The 18,374-nt window shown below is 36.1% G+C and overlaps 1 protein-coding gene across 2 annotated transcripts in view; it reads left to right on the plus strand.

The window, feature by feature from the left end:
• Positions 1-18,374, plus strand: part of slc2a9l2 (solute carrier family 2 member 9, like 2) — a 116,442-nt gene that overhangs the window by 15,722 nt on the left and 82,346 nt on the right. For both annotated transcript variants that reach the window (XM_024270773.2, XM_024270771.2), the window contains exons 4-6: positions 5,401-5,561; positions 14,527-14,651; positions 15,068-15,213. In XM_024270773.2, the coding sequence (XP_024126541.1) occupies positions 5,401-5,561; positions 14,527-14,651; positions 15,068-15,213 (432 nt within the window). The remainder of the gene's footprint in view (positions 1-5,400; positions 5,562-14,526; positions 14,652-15,067; positions 15,214-18,374) is intronic.

Here is an 18,374-nt window from a genome sequence, read left to right on the forward strand (position 1 = left end):
TGAATGTGTAATAATAAGTGATTAGGCTACTAGGATGGTTGATGTATTTGATCCAACTGAGAAAAAAACTAAACTAAAAGAAAGCTACAGATAGTAAGCTGACCGTAGGTTATTCTATTATTATGTTACTGTTATGTTACTTTTATTATGTTATTATGTCACTGGTGCAGCCCACTTGATATTAGACAGGTTGAATGTGAACCAAAATGAGTTTGACACCCCTGGTGTAGAGCAATGGGATGATACAAAAACCTGGAATGTCTCAAATGTCTAAAAAATCTTTTATCTCTTTGTGAATACCAAAGAGTTTGCAGTGTACAGTCAGTTTCTATTGTATTGAATAGAGCTTTGATTCCTTTGCATCAGAGTTGTGTTGCATTATTTCAAATAATACTGTGTTTCTATATGTATAGAGACCAAGCAAAATGAGATTCAACCTTCATCTCTCTGGGCTCTATCTTCTTTTTTACCTGAATCTCTTTGAGAAAGGAGTACATGGGTTTATATAATGACCTGTTTCAGTTATGATGTAGATAGTGACACCACATGGACATTTGACTGGTTCTGGGCTCTTTGTGAGACCGTTATTCATGCAATATTACCTTGAATGAAAAATGGCAATGCTTGTGTTTCTCCACTACTGAATTCTAAAACATTTTCTTCCAATTCATCGCTTGATTTCATTCTTTGAATGTGATATTTTGTTTCTCTGTGCTCCTTAATTGTTTCATCTGGTGTACACCACACTCAACTGAGTCTCCAGAAGTTGATAAAGCTCTTGGAAAGCATGTTTGTGCTGAGAGGAGAATGAAAATGCCTTAAATGCAAACTGTTTCATGAATTTAAATGAACCTACGTTAAGGTTTAAGGCAAAGAATCCCTTTATTTAAAAAAAATAGAGGAATGAAGTGCAGTGAAAGTAACTTTTGAGAGATTTGTGACAGCTGCTTTCCAGTTTGCCTGAGGATCTCTCATCTCTCCTGCCTTTAGCTCTCTTTCTGCACTTATTTTATTCAAAAAGCTCACTCTTTCACACAGAGGCAATTCCACCTAATGAAATGGTCAACATGAAAGTAAATTCTTTTTGTAGCCTCTCAAGTTCACGTATGAATTTCAACAGTTCTGAAGTCAGCTTAGCTTAAAATGTGTTAATGTAGCTTGGCACAGGCTGAATAAAAAGAAAAGAGGCAGATCCAGTACCTGTGGCTAAAGTCGCTTTAAGAGCTGCCTTTTAGTTATTTTGCTTCACTGCCAAACAGTCCTTCAGCACCGGTGAGCACTGGAGGAAAGGTACACTGTCTTCAGAATCACTAAACTCCCTGGAGGCAGATGATAGTTTTGCCTCACAAACTACAAGAGCTGCAGATTTTTCCTGAATTCACCTTTGGGTTTTTGAAGGGATGTTTGAGATCCGGACTAACACTTTAAAAACGGCCACAGGGACACACACTGTAGTTTACTCTGAAAAAAATATTTTCAAAAGTTAAAAAATATTGAATACAAGATGTTTATCCCCCTGGTATAGGTGAAAAAAATCTGCCAATGAAACCCGTAGAATTTGTCTCAGTAAAATTTCTTAAAATAAGTAAAATTGCCCTTTTTGGACAAGATCAAACTTGAAATTAGCTATAAAAACTCATTTAGGTGTATTACTCTGGTAATTGGAATGGTGTCTTAAAATAAGTGTAAAACCAATGTATTTAAACATTCTTATCTTCAAATATATCATAATTTGAGAGGTAAAACAGTCACAATATTCTTTCTAAGCTATTATCATTTTAAAGAATAAATCTGAAAATTAGAAATAAAGGTACTGAATGTTTACTTACAAATGTTGTTGTTAAAGGTATTTGTTCTGTGTTATGATTAAATTTTGCAGTGAGGCTATCAACGTTAACGTGTTAACGCATATGATTAATTAAAAAAGTACACCTCACAAAGCAACAATCTTCTGCTTTGCCTCGAATGGTTTTAAGCTTCTACGGCGTTCGTCAAAACACTTCATCGTATTATCCTACCTGTATCATGGTCACTCACAAAATAAATATTCAACTGTTTTTTATTACTTTATTCCTGCTATTTTTGTGGTTTACATCTTCTTCTTCAGCTTTCGGCTTATCCCATTTGGACAAATAATTCCATTCACAAATGAAATGTAAGAAATATTATTTAAAATAAAAAAACTACTTGTTTCTTTTTGAAGTTTTGCTTAAAATACAATGTTTTCAAAATTAAATAACTCAACTAAGTATTCAAGATTTATTGTCCTAAAAACAAGTCATGGCATCTTACTGAAAAGTTAGTTTTGTCTTCTATCAACTGTAACAAGATTTTTAAACTAGACAAAAATTCTCAGTGAGATTTTGTGTTTTTGCAGTGTGAGAAGCAACTAAAACGCTCTGGCTGCTCTTGTAATAAATTACAGTTGTTTTGAGAAGAGCTGATGGATTTAAGAAGTTACAACAGTGGTGCTTGATGAGAACAGAGTAAAGAGGTTTTGTTGGATCCCTTTTGTCAAATCGCAGGACAAAAACCACCAGAAAAAGCTTTTCTCACGGCAGTCACTTTACTGAACACAAACAAGCCACATCCCACCTGATGACGCATGCACTCTTTTCTCTTGTCGGAAATTAGACTCCTATTTTTTTCTTTTTATTCAAAATATTATATTTACTGATAGTATTTGTGCATAGTTATTACCTTTGTATTTTTTAAGCTGCTCTAATTTTGTTACAATTCCCTCTAGTAATGACAATAAAAATGATTCTGGTAGCAGCATGCTTAGCTTCTGTGCTTGATTGCTTTGCAAAATTGAGGTTTTCTTACCAGCTTCCAAAGTGTGATTACTTACTGTTGTCGAGCATCAAAAACAACTGAAAGCTGAAATTTCCCTTTGAACTCTCAGCTGCTTTTCTTGGGCAGCCCCAGCTAATTCTCCAGTTTATGAGCATGCTGAGCGATCTCTTATTGTTTATTCTCCTTCATAGCTGCTGCCCACCAGGTGCGCGAGCTGATCATTAATGTAGCACTGGCTTCTGGCCCCCACTGAGGGGTCCATCAGCGCTTCCTCTTTCTTCAAAATTCATAAAAATTAAATGAACTGACTTTTTTTTTTTTCTTTGTGTGTTTTTCTGCTACACTTGGATCTAATGGTCGCAGAGGAGCTTACTGTCTGTCTGCTCCCAGCTGCAGCTCAGCTGCAAACCGACAACAGAAAAAGACAGTTGCCACAGTTTATTTAAACGACTGGGGGACCCTAGACGGCTGTAAACACTCTGTTTTACAGAGACTTTAATCAGCCTCTTTAGTTACAGTCCACTTACACCACAATAGTGTCTACAAACCGCATGTCAGATGATGGCATGCATTATCTGGCATTCAGCTCTCATCTGCAACACTGAGATATTTGAAATAGCAGAGGAATATTACATGAAGTGTCAGTTATGCTTTCCTAATGAATCCTAATAAACGCTCTTAAGACATCACACTCTAAATATGCGATTAGGTGTCATCTTCTTAGCCTTAAGCTCTATAATAAGCTTTTGCCGACTTCGTGAAGCATCTCTGTATGAAAAGTGTCAAATTCTTTACAAGGCACATAAGATTCATGAATTCTTACTACTTTTTGCCCCATATAGAGAACATTACAAAAAATATTTTACTCCAACACATCAGAGGCTATGGAGTCTGGGAATTTCATATCCACGATCAGCATGACGCCTCAACATGCAGAAGAAATTGCAAAGAATACACAGCTGAGTTCTAATATTTTGGTAGTTTTTGTCTGTTTGTATACCTGGTTCAAGTTTGAATAAGCTAATGCAAGGCTTCACTGCACACGTTCTGCTGGTTTCTGCAACTTTCCTGTTCCTTTTTCTCCACAGTCTCAGTGTCAGGACACATTAGCATGAAACCCTTCAGAGAAACTGAGCTTTATTTGCCTTTTCTTTCCAAACCTCAGCACTGACGGCATTCCTAACAAAGCACTGTTTTAATTCACTGCTATTATTTTAGAGTTGACCCATTCTGCAGCCATTATGTAAATCGTGCAATGTTGAATTCAGATATAAAGGGAATCATTTTTGCAATCATGTCAAATTATGTTTTACTCAACTGCAGTTGTATCAAATCTCTGTTGTTTTTAATGGTTTGCCAGCTGTAATCTAAAAGTCTTATTACTCATGCCTGATTCGATGTCAGAATCATTTTTATCTACTATTTTCTGCACATTTATGATTTGGGGATTTTGACAACATGACACTTCACTGTAATCAAATAAAAAATATTTTTTACATACTGATTCCCTTATTTATTCTCATAAACCACATTTAGTTTTAGAAATCCAGCAGCTTCTGCCAGTTTTTTTTCCTTAACACGAGATTTTTCCAGACCAACTGCCAATCAAAAATTCTTGTTGCAATTTTTAGGAACAGTGGGATGTGAAGTGTGAGTTTCCTTATATGAAATCCTGTCTTAGTGCTATTAGGATTTGCAAGTGGAACCTATTTTTTTTTTTATTATTGGTCATCAAACTGTTCTTATCTCCCTTTTCTTTGTCGCTAAAACAAGCTTTAACTAACAGGAAACGTCCACAGAGCTTCTGCTGCTGTGCTCCTGAATGCATAGAAAAAATCATGAATTTAATTTGATCATTTTTGAATCTGAAGTACAAAATCCAACTCTCTGGTTGTGAAAAAGCAGACTTGTTAACAATAGCTCAACTGATTTTCTCAAATGCTCGTTTTCATGGTGATTGTGTGTAAAAACAGATTGCCAGAGGAGCTATTTCTGGCAGGATTTAATGTGAAAACAACAAGAACTGAACTCTCCAAGCTCGGAAATCACTTCAGAGGTATTTTGATTTGCGCTGCTAACAAAGATGGCGATGCCTTATCTTCTGATTTTGTGTGGCACATATCATACTCCTGTATGCTGTTTTACGTCACAAATAACCTTCTTAATTGATTGAAAGATATCACAAAGAGCAAACAATTAAGAGAAGGTATCCTTCAAATTGAACAACATAGCTGTTTTCTTTAGTATTTCTTTACAACATGGGCGCTCTAATGGAAAAAGGGTTGTTTTTTTTCTTTAAATGATAACTGCAACTGTTTTATTAAATGCCACCAAGGACTGTCCAGCAAAATCCAAGCAATGAATGTGTCATTTTCTGCTATAAGTATTCTTTTACAGGTTGGAAATGAATAAAAACGAAAAATGGTGAGAATTGAAGAAAATCAAGCAGAAATTTCTCTAAACTAACTTAATTTAAAAGCTCATGGAGGCTCGACACTCCCGCTAGAGTCATATTAAGGACACCTGGTTCGATTTGTTAAAATAATCTTTTATTACTGTATGGACATGACACATTTGGATGATTTTGTCTTTAATGTTTTGCAGTACATTAAAGCTTTCTACAACAAAACCTGGGTGGAGCGGTACGGGAATCCTATTCCGGCACAGACTGCCACCCTGCTCTGGTCCATCACTGTCTCTATATTTGCCATCGGAGGTCTAATTGGTGCGCTGTCTGTTTCTTTTGTCATCAAAGTGGTAGGAAGGTGAGTGGAATCATATTATTATAGTATTATATAATCTTCTTTACACTTTTGCTGCCCTGAGATCTGTGATGGGTTCCTGTTCATTTGGATTTCAAGTCCAGCACATCTTTTTTTTCATTTTAAAAGTGTTTTTTTTAAATAATGATTAGCCAAAATCAAAAACTTGTGTAGCTTCTGCAACGCGACAGTATTTAATTTTCAATTTGCTGCTGAGTTATGGAAGGGATTGTTGGGAGTAGCCTGCAGCCTTTTCCCATCATCCCTTTGGTTACACTCCCTCCTGCCAGCTTACAGCCCCTTACAACCTCAACCTAACATCACAAGTGCAACAGAAATAGTGAGCAATATAGAAGCTATCCAGCTGTACAGCTCTGAGCTAGACGTCAGTTCAGATGAGGAAAGCAAACACAATCATGGATCTATTTGTCTACAAGTGGATGCATCAGAATGGAGTGGAGCAGGGAGCTCGTGGCTTGCTGTCGTAGGTCATATGTGACAACTACAAGCTTTTTCCAAGGACATATTTTATTCTGCTCCTGATTCACAACGATTGGAATAAAGAAATACTCAGAAATGAACCTTAGGGCTTAATTTCCGTAATATTTGTCCTCCATCATCAGAAAAATGGCACAAGAACATGTTAAAAACACCAAAAACACAATTTTCCTCAAAGTTTTTTTTTTAAATATATCTTTGCACTGTCTCACATTTAACTGCAGTGTTTTACAGCTGGTCGGTTCTCTGGCACAAATTCACTCTTATCATAATCCGATCCAAAACATTTAGGCCCAAGGAAAAGCTCTGCTAATTAAACATCATTACGTAACAAAATCCAGGAGCCACTCCAGGGATTCAAGACATCACTGCATGTGATTGAGACATTGATGTGTGTTGGTATGTCTTAATGTGGGAACATCATGCTGTCATGAAAATCTGTGACTGGCTTAAAAAAGTTGAGATCAGGAATTAAGTGTCTTAAGAAGAAAAAAAAAATTCAGATGACGTTTAGTTCAACCAATCAAAAAACACTTCAAGAAATTTAATTGAAAGATTTTTTCTAAATCATTATATCAATGAAATAAAGAAAGACATCCCATTTATGTAGGATATGTCTAAAAATGCATAATTTACAGTGTAAAAATAAATGTATACTCGTAAATGCCAGTTTGGGCTAAAGTTATCATGTTTTGGTTTATTAATTTCTTTCATTAATGCAAATCAAGTCAACAAAAAATAAATATTAGGCAACAAGAGAAAGAATAAATGGAGCAGCAAAAAGAAAAATCCCTATTAAACTGCCTCTTTCTCACTTTCTATTTATCCAAAATAAATTATTACGTTTCTGTTGTTTTTATAAACCATTAATGCCCCAAAAAAGCACAAAAATGTAAATAAAGATTTCATTTTTCTATTGGGAGTAAATTCTTATTCTGTGTAAAACCAGTTTAACTTTGACTCAAACTAAGAGCTTTATTAATCTGATGTCTGGAGCTTCGCAGAAATCAAAACTAAAGTGGATTTATGATGAAATGTCATGAGGTAAATATTTAATTCTTGGTTGAAGATTAAGTTCATTCTCATACGAAATGCAGGATCACGGCCGACCCCACTCACCCCAGACATGTACTGTTTCAAGCCCCTCCCTTCTGGCAAGAGGCTCCGGTCCATCGGGACCAGAACCTCTCACCTCAAGAACAGTTTTTTCCTTTTCTCCAATCAGCCTGCTGAACAAGGCTTCAGTCCTCCCTGCAGATTACTCCCCACCTCAGTAACTCTCAATTCTCCAAATTGCACCACTACTATCCACCGCTATGTGTTTATTTTATCTTTTCTTTTTGTATTTAGAATTTTATTGCATTTTAATTTAATTCAGCCACATTATACCTTGCTCTTGCACTGACTCTTACATCCTCTTTATGTTTGTATTTGCATCAGGCAATAAAGTGAACTCACAATAATGTAAAGTGCTTCATTTTGAACCATTTTTTTATTTTTAACCTTTTTCCAGAAGTTTAAATTTAGCTTAGGTTGCAATAATTTATTACATTCCATTTGAAATACTTGACATTGAAAGGAGGGGGAATTTCACCCATCTGTTTAAGGGGTCTATTATGGTATATTTCAGCTGTTTAATTTTAATATTGGTCCCTTCCATATGAGCTTCCTGCTCTGCATCACAAAAAGGTTCATGTATTTTAAACTCGGTGTCTGTGCAGCCTTTCACTTTAGCCTCTGCCACAAAGAAACACAATTACATCGGACCGCTTTAAAGAGTTCCTCCTGCTGAAGCGGTCTGCGCTCTGATTTGCTCTTTTTTAGGGAAAATAACCAAACCAGAACGACAAAAAGGAAAATATATACAGTGGATGAAAGAAGAGTTTGATCCTTTGCTGATTTTGTAGGTTTAATGGACAGTCTGCCTCCTAATGGTAAGTTCATTGGAACAGTGAGAAATAGAAAATCCAAAGGAAAATCAAGATTTTTAAGAACTTATTTACATTTATTTGCATTTCATTGAGGGAAATAAATATTTGAACTCTCAATATTTTTATTAGCAGCACAGAGGTCGGACGTTTCTTATGGTTGATGAGCAAGTTTCTGCACATATCAGGAGGAATTTCGGTCCACTCTTTTTTGCAAATGATTTCTAAATGATTTAGATTTGTTGGCAACTCTGAGCTTCTACTCTCTCCATAGATTTTCTATAGGATTGAAGTGGCTGGGCTACTCCATGACCTTGATATACTTCTTCAGCCATTCCTCCGTTGCCTTGGCTGCATGTTTTGGGTCATTATCCTATTCGAAGACTCATCCACTACCGATTTTAAACCTCCTGACTTAAGGAGGAAACATGTATCTCACTCAGGATATGACTCCTTCCATCCTCCTATCAACATGTTGAAGTATCCCCGTGCAGAATAATGTCCCCAAACCATAATGTTTCCACCTCCATGCTTGGCAGTGGAGATGGTGTTCTTGGAATCATAGGCAGAATTTCTCCCTCTCCAAACATGGCCGGCTGAGTTGATGCCAAAGGTCTCAATCTTAGTCTGATCTGACCAAACCACCTTTTACTCTCTAAATCATGAGTGTTTATTGTCAAACTTCAAGCATGTCTGTACATGTTCTTCTTAAGCACGATTACTTTTGTGAGAACTGAAGTATGTTAAACCATCGCAGCGTGAACTATTACCAAAGGTTTTCTTGGTGACTTTGGTCCCAGCTGCTTTAAATCATCAACTAACTTCATAATTGGTGAGCTCTGGTTAAGAACCATGGGTGCATTGATGGTCAGGTTCTTGTATTATGGCACATTTGCACCAACAGTTGTCAGCTTAACCCCCAGCTTCTTGCTGATGGTTTTGTAGTCCATTCCAGTCTTGTGCAGGTCTATAATCAATCTTCCCCCTTAAATCCACTGAAAGCTCTTAAGTTTATCCAATATTGGAGAGTTTGGAGTCTGTTTGATTTTGTGAACAGGTGTTTTTTTCTTCAGGTGATTGCTTCAAACAGGTGTCTTGAGTTCAGGTGATGGGTTGATTAGGTTAGCCTGTCTGGTTTGTGGGAACCATAACCAAAAATAAAAGGTGGGCAAACGTATATAATCATTAGGAGATTAAATATTTATGTCCTCCACTGTGTATGATTGCTTTGCATCCAAACTATATATATAACATAAACTCACGAGAAAAGCTAAAAATTATTCAATTAAGTACATAAATAGTTCACTAAAACCATGTAAATGGCAAATTATGTAATATAAAAATGGAATAGCAATGTGTGCAGCTTGTATACATACATAAAACTTAAAGAGCTTCATGGGAAGACAAAAGCTTTGGCAACTAACAGGAAATGGAGCAAAAATAAGAAGACAATAAAATATAATTTAAAAAGTACATTAAATGAAACAGTAAGAGGGCAGTATTTTAAACAAAGGTGGTAGAAAAGATCAAGGTTTTGAGTTTGGACATGAATAGAAAACATATGAGCTCATTAGGAAGCTGGTTCCTTCTGGTTACACTGTCGGAAAAGTCAGACGTTCTCAGCATGTTTCCAAGTTAGATGGAGCTGAGGCTTTTTATTTAAACTTCAAAAGAGGGAGTTCCTTTCCAGAGTCTTGATGAGAAAGGCTCCAGATCCAAGCACAATAAAAAATAGAGGTATGTCTGAAAAAAGAGGAAATGATAATATCTTTTTCAAACAATAATTTTTCCGTCATTGTCAGTGAAAGTCAGTGAATCCTAAAGTTTTGATGCTGGCTCTTCAGATATGTTTTAAATACTAGTCCCCTTTTCCTAATCTCAGAATGTTGGTCAATCCTGACTTTTAGAATGATCTGTCCTCAAAGTGCACTTCAGACATTTAACATCAGCCATTCATATGGTGCTCATTATGATGAACTACATTAATTTTCCTCATTAAAGGCTCACAGAGGATCCAGAGTGACACCACGACATCATTTTTTACACATATTTTCCCCTAGAGGCCCAGTTAGCAAGACAGCTGCTCCTGTTAAGTGCTGGCAGTCAAAAAAGGAGTCCACGCTCTTTCTTCGCGGCTGCCTACAGCCCGCATGCGGAGTTTTCATGTAGCGCTGGGACTTTCTCTCAATAGCTTATTATCCGCAGGTACTGTGTCTCACCTGGTGACAGCTGTGATAGGATCCAGTTCCCTGAGAGCTTCAACAAGATGCAGCGGGTGTAGGAAATGAAACGATGGATTATTATCTATGTACAAACTTTGAGGACTTACATATCTAGTGCAAGCTCAGGGGAAAAATTATTTGGCTCTGGTCTGGTGGAGTGAATTGACAACTTTCTCTTCTATGAGATCCAATCTTACCAACAGTTAGATGGGTTTCTGGAGTTTTGCTGACTTTTTTTTTTTTTTTTTTACCACTTTTGTGCTGATCTGCTCTCTCCCACTTTCCAGGGACAAACTCTGGTGGAATAATTAGGGTTGGGCGATTTTTCAGTATCGGGCGATATTTGCATAATTTGAGTTTATCAGTATTGGACCAATACTAAAGAAAAATTGTTCTGTTTTCATACAAACTTTATTTTTTACATCCTAAATACTTATTCCTAATAGATCCCTGGCAATGGAAAGCTGATGATTTACAGTTGTGTCTAATAGTCAGTAAATGATCTGAATGTTTTCAGATATATTTTCAAAGTGATGCTTGTTCCTATGACATTCCTTGCTGCATTTAAAAAAGGTTAAGTATTATGTGATCTTATAGTAAAAAAAACCTTTTGCATTATTATAAAGAAGCAAAAATCAAAATTTTTACTGTAGACACTTAAATATTAAAATCGGCAAATATCGACCATCGGCCACAGTTGCAGAGGAAATACCGGTTATTGGTATCGGCTGGAAAAAAAATATTGGCCCATTCCTAGTGATCATCTCACAGTTTCATGATAGCATATATTCAAAGGAATCAATTATGCCAGAATTATGAGGATGTTAGTGTCAGAAGCAGGAAATGGAGCTGTAAGGCTTCATCTCAGACGGATTTCAGATAATTAAGATGCACTTCGGATTCACCTCGGATGTTCCGAGCGGCAAGTTTTTAATGTGTTTATTAGGACGGCAGGTATTATTAATCCACCTCCCACATTTTCATTCAGACATCTGTGGGGTGGCTGGTAGTTCAAGTCAGAGTTGAAGAGGCTTGTGTTCAGGCATCAGGGAGAAGAGCAGAATATAGCAGCAGGTAAGGACACATGAGCAAATCTAAAAAAAAAAAAAAAAAAATACCTACCTCAAAGAAATATCAAGTAGCTCATTAAAAGTTTCTAAACGAAGCTGTGTTCTTTTTTTAACTGAGGTGTCTGTGTGTTTTACAGCCTAAATGTCTTCATTTGAACTAGATGTGATGTGAATATATTTCTACTAATTGTTTATTTTCTTACTCTGGTGGAATATAAGTGGGGCCACCCCTGAGACAATTTATGTTGCTAACAAACTCGGTGTGGTTAACGAAAACACATTTTCTTTTGACCCGTGGCACAAGAGTGTGAATCTCTCTTGTCTAATCCTGCAACAGACACTCCCTTTGAGCCTGTTCACCTGCAGCGTCTTCCCTCAAAGTTTCCTTTTGTCTAAATATGCCAGTGAGGAGGGTCGGGTACGTGGTTGCTTTGCATGCAAATGTGCGCATAAATATCCATGAAGTCAGTTTTAGAATTCTTGATTCATTTTGTTGACACATTGCAGTCAAAGGTTTTTACAAAAGGGATTTTGAATGACAGCAAAAATCCGTTTTCACCATCCTCAGGAATAAAATGTTTTCTAAATCAGGCTGTGAATGAAAAAGTACCCCCCCCCCCCCCTCCTCACCCAATAAAACTTGCCAGAATATTGATAGCAGACAGATAGTTTGTACCATGTGTGTGCAAGTCTAAAGTAAATGAAGCATAAAAGCTTTTATGAACTCTGCAAAAAAAGACTGTGGTTTACAGGTTGGTTTAGTTTTTTTTGTAGTTAATGTTAACCTTATCTTCCCCATTTCTATAAGGAATATGCACTTAAAGATCCACTCCGATCGTCTTATGATCTAATTCAAAAGTGTTCTTAGTGGTAGTTTAACTATGATTGTCATTTTAGCCAAAATTAGAAAGAAAAAAAAAAAACCTTACATTTTCTAGCATGTAGTTTCTGTAGAAACTCAACTTTCCTTTCCATTGCGGAGAATGCTCTGTTCAAATGCTTCAAACAGCAGTCAATGGTAGACGAAACTGTCTGGTGTTGGCAGTAAAATATTGACCATTAATCTCTCAAATGCATGTATCTTACAAATGTGGCAGCTGTATATAATTTTAGCCAAAAAAATGGTAGTCTACTTCATCCATCGAATCGTAATACTATAAGCTGAAAGTTCATAAGTACCAGACAGAAAGGAAAGGGAAATATTTTTTACAGCTTGTTTATTTCTTTTCCTTCCTGGAGTTTAAATAAATAAAAAAAAATAGAAAATACTTTACTTAGAGAGTCATCCATACTGCTGCAATAAATAAATGAGAAGACAGATAACTATGAAGAGTATAAATTGGGGTGAGATAGAGCTGGATCCTAACTTTTAATTAGACATTTTTGGGATTAAAGGGTGCAGAGATTTTTCACTCTGCAGCTAAATTGCCTGCCTCTTTAATTCTTTAAGGTTCATTTTAGATTCTGAACTGGATGTGAGATACTCAGAAGGTCATTAGAAGGTTTTAGTTTGCTTATTGGCTTGGAATTCAACCAAATGCAAAAGGTCAATGCTTAATGTAAATACGCAGCTCCACATTTCTAGTTCTCCAAGGAGACAGTAATTTACCAAGCAACATTGCTGCAATCCGTGATTAATTTGAATCAGATTTTAATCATTGTGCATAACCTCCAGGTTTTCATTGCAAGTATGTGACTTTTCGCGATGTGATAGTTTTACTGCCTTGTGTTTCAGCGTTTGTAAGCCGATTGAGTGGTAGCTTGACATTTCTCCTTGAGAAAACAAATGTGTCTACTTTGCTGGCCTCAAAGTGTCCCACTGCACAGAAAACCATTATTGATGCAGTTTTTTTAATGATAAAAGGCTGCCAATGAAAGTTGTTGAGATACAAGTCAGGTGATTTCTTTTTTTCATGATAAAGCTCATTTTGATGAAATGGTGTTTTTAATATGTTCTTGTAGCATCTTCTCATATAAGAAAATTAAGCTTTAAATTGCATTTTTAGAAATTCTTTCATCAAATTGTTGTAAATCAGCAGCAGACAAAAAAAAATAAATAAATAAAAAAATAAAACAAACAAAAAATGCTTTTGGAATAAGTACAATTGGCAGGCCAAAAACTACCTTCTCCACTCCATTCTGATGCCTCCTTCACTGGGTATCTATCTTGTATTAGATCCAAGTATGAGACACCACGTTGTTTTCTTTGTCCGAGCTGGCTCAAAACTGTACGGTCGGATTATTCTGTTATTGCTCGCCGGTTTTGATGCACATGTAATGTTAAGTTTAGGTTTTAAGGGCATGTAAGCTAGTGGGAGATCGTGTAAACCAGGGGTGGCAAACAAACGGCCAGAGGGCTGCATCTGGACTACCAGATGGTTCAATTTGGCCCAATCATGACAAAAAATATAAGGATTAAAAAAAAAAAAAAAAAAAAAAAACACGTTTCTGTGGCGAGTTATGGCTATTTAAAGAAACGGCTGCAATACACTATCCAGCCACTAGGGGAAGCAAAGGAAAATGAATACCGGCATAACAAGAGATCAAGAAATAAACGCCAATTCTTTGCAAGGACGTGCCACATCTGGGTAAGATGCAGAGCGTTTCCCGGCCAGCCTCTCCATTGTTAAGTTGATATAAAAATGATCATGTGTGACACCACAATTACCAAAATGTTGCTGTCAAAAGATAATAATAATAATAGCCCTAATAATAATAATAATGATAATAATAATAAGTGATTAGGCTGTTTGAGGCATTTTTTCCAGCTGACAAAAAAATAAAACAAAGCTACAGAGAAGTTTACCATATGTTATTTTGCTATTATGTTCCTGTTCCAGCCCACTTGAGATCAGACGAGTTGAATTTGGCCTCTGACCCAAAATGAGTTTCACACCCCTGGTTTAAACAAAGGCCTGATGGGAAATGAAGGAAGGTTTATTCCGCGCAAACATCCCCTTCCACAACACAGAGGCAAATTTCTAAAGAACTTGCAGCACTCTGCAGAAATTATGTCCAGTTATGTACATTTTTTTTAATTTTTCTCTATTTTAGCCTAAAATGGCATAGTCATAATTAAAACACCACTGGGAACACTTTTACATTAGTTCAAAAGATGATCAGAGTGGGAATTTAATTTAAGTCATGACTTACTTGAAAATGTAACTTTTTCTTAAATAAAGTTTTCAGAATTGTTTTTCACAAAAGTCTGTTATTTGACGTAATTTTTGATAATTTCACTGACTTCCAGAAAGGGAACGTTGCTGCTGAACAACGGCTTTGCTGTGATAGCTGCCCTCCTGCTCTCCTTGGGTGAAATCTCCAAGTCTTTCGAAATGCTCATCATTGGCCGGATCATTATGGGGGTGAATTCGGGTAAGTGTGCAATTTGGTGAAGCGTGTTTATAAATTCACCACTCATCATCAGGCAGACTGCAACAACAGCCAGTGTGGAGTGCAAAATGAATTACCATGTAATTATGTAAATGATGATGATATAAACAAAAATTTGGATAACCGACTTGAGGTAAACAGATCCTGAAGTCTCTAAACAAATAAACATATGTGGATACCTGAATTACTGATGGCAGCCTCAGAGAAATGCCTTCGACTTTTTTTTTTTTTTTTTTTCAGCAGCTTGAAATAGGATAAAGGTTCATATCTTACTTTTGACAGAAATCGAGGTTATTTCTTCATCCAAAAATGTTGGAATTAAACAAAATCAAGCTGCGTAGCAAACATGAAAAGTGAAGACTGCATCTTAATGTGATGTCCCTTCCTTTGTGCTGCAGGTGTAGCTCTCAGTGCCCTCCCAATGTACCTGGGAGAGATTTCTCCACGGCATATCAGAGGTTTCATTGGCCAGTTCAACTCCATCCTGATTTGCTTAGGAGTGTTTACAGGACAAGTACTGGGGTTGCCCGAGCTCCTGGGTCAGGTTAGTGACTGTGAAACGCTGACCACCTGCCTCTGTGAGCAGAAAATTGCTTCAATTTTTTCTTATCCAGCAGATGCACCACAACAGCTATTGAGCTTTTCATTTGGTTTATTGGAAAAAATAGAGCCACAGGAAGGGATTGGGTGAATTCTGTGAGGGGTTTTAAAGAATAGAGTTGACTGACTAGGCATTATTATTTAGTTACTGATGACTGAATTCAAAGCAACAGTCTAATTTTTTTCAATTCTGTACCAATCCTAGTCAAAGCAAGTATATACAGAATCTTCAACATTTATACATTGAAGCTAAATAAGACATTTTTTCCCCACAGTTTAGAAGATGTTAGCAAAAAGCATTCATCAGAATTTTTAAAAAATGTTGGTATAGTATCAGAATTATGTTTGAAATTTTAATGTATTAATTCATGTTTTTGCTGCACTGCAGTGGAGCTCTTTGGTGTTCGTTTGGGAATCTCACAATGTTTGAAAGTAAATGTACGATACTCCTTCTCAAAAGAGAATCTTTAAATTTATTTTAGTAAAATTGTAGTTTTAGCTTTTATTTTGTCCATCTGGCTTTTTTCAGAATCCAAATTCTGAGAACTGTTATAGGATTGAAGCTTAAATTATTTCCTATGACCAACTGCAACTCAATACTTGAAGTTTTATTACAACGTTGAAAAACCTATTTGAGGTTAATTAGATTTAAATACGCTGATTGACAAAGGTTTCAAAGATACTTGGTCCGCTCTTTACCCTGACTTATCTGATATTTTTCAACTTTTGGGACAGCGAACCAGCTGATCCGTACATTTGGTTTGACAGAGTTTTACACCGGATCCTCTTTCTTTCTGACACAAGCCTGGGTTTTATCCAGGCAGGGGACTGGCACAGGGAGACTCAGCCCCCCTTGTAGCTACATTATTTCTTGGTATAATCATTTTTTGTGCAAAATAGCAAAAATACATGAACCTATGGTGATATGTTTAGTAAAAAAAAAAATAACAGCGTCGGTATCAGCGCTAAATCTTATAATTATTGGCAAAAATGATTTAGTGTAAACATATTTTAATTAACTTATACAGAAAACTGCTCTTTGTGGTTCTCAGTGATCAATGTAAAGATGCAAATGAAGAAAACTTGATGGGAAGTTAATGAACCATTAAGACAAAGCTGACAGTAACAGACAAATAACTGCAGGCATCAGTGAAAATACAGTTACTGTAGGGAATGTAAGGGAGGCTCCAATCTCCATACCTGTATTGCAGATACATACATATATAGTTTTGTTGGCTGTACTCTACACATTTTTATCATAAAATACCCTGAGATTTACCGTTAATTAATGCTGCACCTTCATACTGAATAGCTACACTCATGCCACAGAAAGAATTGTCTTCTGCATCTGCTACTAGAAAAAATGAAGGAGACAGATGCATCTGGATGTCATCTTTTCTCTTTTTGTCAGTAAATGAAATATATCAGTAATAAAAGCAAAAACTGGCCCAATGGGATTCCTCCTCTCTCGTTTCAAAACATAAAAAAAGCTGAGAGTTGTATCAGTGACTGAAAATAAGTTTTCACACCAAAGCTCCTGAAAATGTTGCAGGTGAAAAGTTATAGTTCTGCAGAGCTGCACAACATTTCTTATAGATCAAAGTGTAAACCAATAAAGCATAAACCAAAATGCATTTAGCTCAGTCATTGAGGTTGAGGCTGGTTCAGTCTTATAATTAAAAACCACATACTGAAGAATAAAACTGGGGCTCTGGAGAACTCTGCGTCATGCATGGAAGGCACAAAGGAGCTGAGAACATGATCAAGAGCTCCGTTCCTTTCAGCCTTTTTCTATTATCTGAACTGGGGCACTTCTCTTTTTTTACCTGTTTACATATGTATTTTATACTGTTCAGCATCAGCATCCTTCTTTCACAATGAAGAACTGACATTCTGCAGGGAGACGTTGCGAGGTTGTGATTATTTATAGTATGCATCATTAATCCATTGTTTGTAAAGCAACAGTAATATTTCAGACAACTCATAATGAGAGAACTTATTAGTGAAGATTTTCTCTGTAATTCCCCTGAAAGGTCCCACGAATCACTGCACATGTATTCCTATAGTGAAAAGTCAGTAAAGAATGTCTTCTTGGCCACCAATTCTCCAAAATAAATCAGCCTAGGTAGCAAAGTAATGTTTTAACCCTGTGAAGCCCACTATTTTAAAGAATTAACAGTAAATTCATTTTTTTAAATTAAGACGTTTTTAAATCTCTTAATTAAATCCATAAAAAATGATTTTGCAAAATTGTGTTTTTTTATGAAATAGAGATAGTATCTATATTTAGGATGCAAACATATTGACAAAAAACACCTTATTTACCCACTGTCTCAAATTTGATCCACACATTTTAATATGGTGTAAGTGTATTATAAAGAATTAATTATCAACACATTTTGCATTCTCTTAAATACAGCAAGCTGTCATTTTAAAAAAGTAATTACAATTGATGAGTTTTATTCTCCCTGTAAAGTTTGGAAATTAGCAAAACTTTTCCTGCTGAAAGTGTTTTGAGATTTCATGGAAGCAGCCATTTTGAAATGAGCAGAAATAGATTTCTGCCCCTAGTGGAATGAGGATGAACTGCAGGATAGAGAACATGGACCAAGTTATATACAAAGGTTTTTTTTTAATGAAAATTTGAATCATTTTAATTAGATAGGCATCTTAGAAATGTGTATTTCAAATATGACATCAATGGGTTGAGTTTACATTTGATTTCTTTTGCTTAAATAGGATTTTGTTTTGAATATTGCACATTCCACATTTGATTTTCAGCTTACATCAAAACTGTATAGAAGAAGTTCATTATAAAGCTCTTATTAGACAAACTTTGAATATATTTACTGTCTTGTGTTCTCTACGTCAAACCTTTACCTCACAACTTGTCTAAACTTCACTTGGTCTCTGTAACTATTGCGACATTAAGGTGAGAGTCGGCCTCAAAACTTTAAATGCCAACATCTCTAACTGATGAGGTCTTGCGTCTGTGGACACACTTATTCAACTTTGCAGCCTCTGTGCAGCAGTGAGGTCCATTTTGGCTTGACATTCAAGCTTGAGCTGGCACTCAAGAGAGACAAGGAAAAAAAAAAAAAAAAA

This window comes from Oryzias melastigma, linkage group LG5 (assembly GCF_002922805.2).
Source record: "Oryzias melastigma strain HK-1 linkage group LG5, ASM292280v2, whole genome shotgun sequence".
Taxonomy (NCBI): Eukaryota; Metazoa; Chordata; class Actinopteri; order Beloniformes; family Adrianichthyidae; genus Oryzias; species Oryzias melastigma.